Genomic DNA, 5,101 nt, shown 5'->3' with positions numbered 1-5,101 from the left:
CTTCAATTTTTTCATTGCCCATATGGCCCTATGCTCTAACTCAACCGGCAAGTGAAAAGTCTTCCCATCTACAAGTTGATATGGAGACAAACCTATGAGAGTCTTATATGCTGTCCGGTGGCCTCCTTGACCAATATGTTGAACTAGCATTCACCGTTTTCACCATAATTTGCTTGATTTCTCTGTTTGACACCTCAACTTTCCTACTAGTTTGAGGATTGTAAGGAGTGGCTACATCGTGGCGAACACCATATTTTTCCAACAACCCTTTGAACAACTTGTTGCAAAAGTGGGATCCTCCATCACCTAATAATAGCTCTAGGGGTGCCAAATCTGGATAAAATGATCTTTTTAAAGAATGCGGTGACACTCCTTCCTTCATTATTCGCAAGTGCGATAGCTTCTACCAATTTTGACACATAATCGACATCCAAAAGAATGTACTTCATCCCATGAGAACTCCCAAAAGGGAACATAAAGTCAATGCTCCACACATCAAACTCATCAATTACAAGAATTGGATTTAAAGGGAGCTCTTGCCTTCTAGAAATACCTCCATCTCTTTGGCACCTATTACATGCCTTGGAGGACTCATTAGCATCTTGGTGGATTGTTTGCCAATAGTAGCCACATTGAAAGATTTTATAGATAGTCCGAATATCACTATGATGCCCATCAACATGCGAGGAGTGGCATGCCTCCAAAATACTTAACATCTCAACTTCCGGCATACAACGGAAAATAAGACCATCAGCACAACTCCTATATAAATATGGCTCATCCGAAAAGAATTTTTTCACATCATTCATGAACTTTTTCCTTTGACGAAAGGAAAAGTCCGATGGTACTACATCACTAGCCAAATAATTCGCGAAATTGGCACACCATGGAATCAAGTCATCAGAAGCAGCCAAAACATGCTCATCAGGGAAAGTATCACCAATTTCATTTTTTTCATCAAACTCTCGCATAGCAACTTGATTTTTGGTTCGTTTTCTATCTTTCACTTCAAAGTCAAATTCTTGCAACAGTAATACTCATCTAATAAAGCTTGCTTTCGCATCCATCTTTTCCATCAAATATCTCAAAGCAAAATGATCAGTATGCACTATGACTCTCCTACCAAGAAAATAGGAGCGAAATTTCTCGAAAGCAAAAACCACCGCAAGGAGATCTTGCTCAATCATAGTATAGTTCTTTTGAGCTTCATTAAGGTCCTTAATAGAGTAATAAATGGGATTGAGTATTTTATCCCTTCTTTGACCCAAAACTACTACAAAAGCAACCCCACTATAATCACACAAAACCTCAAATGGCTTACTCCAATCCAGAGAAATAATAATGTGCGCAGACACCAACTTCTTCTTAAATTCACTGAACTCTTTCAGACAACATTCATCAAAATAAATTTACACTCTTTCATAAGTAACTTGAACAGAGGATGTGAAATTTTTTTGAGAAATCCTTGATAAACCTCCGGTAGAAGCCCGCAGGCCCTAGAAAGCTCCTCAAAGCTTTTACAGAGATGGGTGGACGAAGTCTCTCTATCACTTCAACTTTGGCTCAATCAACCTCTATACCCTTCTCTGAGATGCGATGACCCTATACAATACCCTTTTTAACCATGAAGCGACATTTCTCCCTATTTAGTACAAGGTTACAATATTCACACCTCTTGAGAACCTCAGCCAAGTTACTCAAACAACGCTTCAAGGAGTCGTCAACTACTGAAAAATCATCCATAAACACCTCAATAGTGTCTTCCACCGTATCGGATAATATTAACATCATACATCTCTTAAAAGTTGGTAGTGTATTGCAGAACCCAAAAGGCATTCTCTTAAATGTGAAAGTTCCATAACGACAAGTAAAAGTGGTTTTCTCTTGGTCCTCCAGTGCGATAAAGATTTGGTTGTAACCCAAATACCCGTCAAAAAAATAATGCCACCTCTAACCTGCAAGCCTATCTAATATCTGATTTATGAAGATCATCGGAAAATGGTCTTTATCAGTCGGTACATTCTACTTCTAGTAATCCATTTAAACTCTCCATATGGTCACTAGCCTTATTGGAACAAGCTCATTCTTCTCATTAGGGACCACAGTCATTCCCCCCTTTATGGGTACACATTGAACAGGAAGAACCCAACTATTATCAGTTATCGGATATATGACCCCGCATCCAGCCACTTAATAATATCCTTCTTCACTACCTCTTGCATAGGTTGATTTAACCATATTTTATGCTCTATACTTGGGTTATGATTAGGCATGAGTTGGATTTTTTGTGAACAATTACTAGGTGGAATTCCAATAATGTCCGCAATAGTCCAACCAATGGATCGTTTGAACATGTTCAAGACCTCTACAAGACACTATACTTGCTCCACATTCAAATCTGATGCAATGATTATGGGTAGATGAGGTGGTAGAGCCTTAAGTCCAATTTTAGGTCCTACTTAATGGATAGTTTCGCAGGTGAAGACTCGCGGTGTTTCATATCTAAATCAAATTTCTTTGGTTTGAACTGAACATCACCTCGATCAAGTGCCACAACTAATGACAGATATTGTTCGATACAATCACTCTCAAAATACATGATCACTGCCGCTAGTGCCTCAACACCAAGAAACTCTTCTATTTGTACCTCAAACGAACTCTCAACCTTTTAGAATATCGCAGATACCGATTGGAGCTCACCGCTCTGCCTTATGGACCTAAAAATGTTGAAAGTCCCTTATTCATTGTTCAACCAAAACTCCATATACCCTTTCTCCATATCAACCATAGCACGACCATTAGCAAGGAGCGACCGTCCAAGAATAATAGGCACCTCAAAGTCCACCACATAATCAAATATCACAAAATCGGATAGAAAAATAAATGACTCCCTTTTCACTAGCACATCATGGAATATCCCAATAGGCCTCTTCACTATTCAATCATCCATCAGTAGCAGCATCAGAGTGGGCTTTCGGTCACCCAAACCCAACTTATTGAAAATAGAGAAAGGCATGAGATTTATGGTTACCCCAATATCACATAATGTATTAGCCAAGTGTAACAACCCAAAGTACATGGAATAGTGAAAGCACCCATATTTCTTTCTTTTGCACAAGAGACCTTGTAGCAATTGCACTACAGTGTTACATCTTATCATCATCCTCAAAACTAACTAATCTCTTCTTAGTTACTATTTCTCTCATACACTTTGCGTAACTGGACATTGGTTCAAGAGATTCTTTCAAAGAGACATTGATATAAAAACGTTTCAACATAGTAATAGAACGTTCGTATTTACCATCCTCCGTTTTTCACCAATCTTTACAGGAATGGACATGGTGGTCTAGGAACGAAAGTCACCTTTTGGGGTATCTCAGTTTCTTTCCCCGATTTGTCTACCGACTGACCACTTACTTTCTCTACCACATCATCTCCTCTCCTCTCATATTCTACCCTAGATGGCATAGGTGAGTCAACGGTTTACTTAACCCCTCGAGTAGTTACTGCCATACAATGTCCATCATTTATTGGATTTTGGACGGTATTGCTAGGAAGAGTACGCAGTTGGCGTGGGTTCACACTAGAAGACAATTTGGTCATTTGCAACTCAAGATGCTTGATTAAGATTGCAAGTGCATCATTTTGCCCAATATTCGCTAAATAACCTCTAAACACTTTGGTGCTCATCAAATATCCTCATTATCTTCTACAACATATCTTCAACTCGCTCCAAACTACCTCCACCATCCCTAGGAGCAATTTCCTGATTTTGCAAAGGGCCCACTCTGATCATTTCTATTACCATAGTTACCCCGCTTGAAGTTGTTTTCGTAGTTGTAGCTGCCATCTTTAACATATTGTTCCTCTTGGTTTTAATTCCCTTAGTTTTGGCGTTTATTTTCTTTACCTTGGCGCCAATTCTCCTGATTGGAGCCTTGAGCGTTCAGTCAGATACCCCACATTTTCTCATTCTATACATAAGAATCTTCCTCATATTAAAATTCATCTACCAATGGTAGTGGCTTAGTCAAATAATTCACCGCAATCAATTTCTCTGCACCCCCAATGACGTGTTTCAATACTAACCCATGTTCAGTTCTCATTTGAGCCACTTCTTCATGAATCTCATCTGCGGCCGGGTTATGCGTAGCTTGCACTGCAAAGGTTTTCTCCTAGTGTCCGACTTTCTAGTTATCCAAGCCTTGTTGTTTCAAGAAATTTTCTCCTTTTCCACGATATCTGCATAAGTGCACTCACCATAAGAACAACCCTCGATAGTATCAAGTATCACCTTATTGTTATAATCTTGCACCCTTTAGAAGTACTATTTCAACAATTCATCATCAATACGGTGGTTAAGGATACTTCTCAGAAATGAGGTGAACCTATACCAAGAACAACTTACCAACTCCCCAGGCAATACCACAAACCTGTTAACCCTATGTTTGTGGTTAAGGTTTTTAGAAACCGGGTAATACCTTGCTAGGAACACATCCCTCAACTGCTCCCATGTATAGATAATTATAAGGCAACTCAGTAAACCAAATTGCGGCCTTTCCTATCAGTGAGTGAGGGAACACCCTTAATCCAATGATATCCATGTCCAAGTATGGCCTCCATGCAAAAATCATGCATACTGATCTCAGTTTGGCGATGTGAGAATGTGGATCCTCATATGGTACCCCCAAAACAAACCTCTAGTGGTGAGAATCTACATCAAGCTACTAGTTACCACAAATGAATGGCCTTGTTGTAGAGGAAGTAGGACAAGAGGTCCATCCAAATTGGAAATTTAAACATTGCCCCTGTAATACTCTTGAGGGCTACGGGCAGGAGATTTTCTCCTTAGAGTGCCCTCATCAGGGTTTTCCACGATCACTTGGTTATTAGCATCAACCTACGGAGGAAGTTGACGGTTGATCCCATCACCAATATTATCAATATTGTGTGGCTCATTTATTTTACTGAGTGTACGGTTCAGTTCTTGATCAAATGGAAGCACTGGTTCTCGTCGACTCCGTGTACTTGGCATACACTATAGCTAGACCTAAAATACACAAAAACAAAGAATAAAGTGAAATTAGGAAATTATTGACTA

The 5,101-nt window shown here is 39.5% G+C and overlaps 1 protein-coding gene across 1 annotated transcript; it reads right to left on the bottom strand.

Annotated features, from left to right (window-relative positions):
* Window positions 1-302: 302 nt before the first annotated feature.
* Window positions 303-971, bottom strand: LOC138337432 (uncharacterized). Its single transcript, XM_069287341.1, has one exon. It carries the CDS (start codon window positions 969-971, stop codon window positions 303-305), a length of 669 nt encoding a protein of 222 aa, XP_069143442.1.
* Between the last annotated feature and the right edge of the window lie 4,130 nt (window positions 972-5,101).

The sequence above is a fragment of the Solanum lycopersicum genome, chromosome 7 (assembly GCF_036512215.1).
Source record: "Solanum lycopersicum chromosome 7, SLM_r2.1".
Lineage (NCBI taxonomy): Eukaryota > Viridiplantae > Streptophyta > Magnoliopsida > Solanales > Solanaceae > Solanum > Solanum lycopersicum.
The sequence above is the reverse complement of the archived record's forward strand: the minus strand, read 5'-3'. Positions and strand labels throughout refer to the sequence as shown.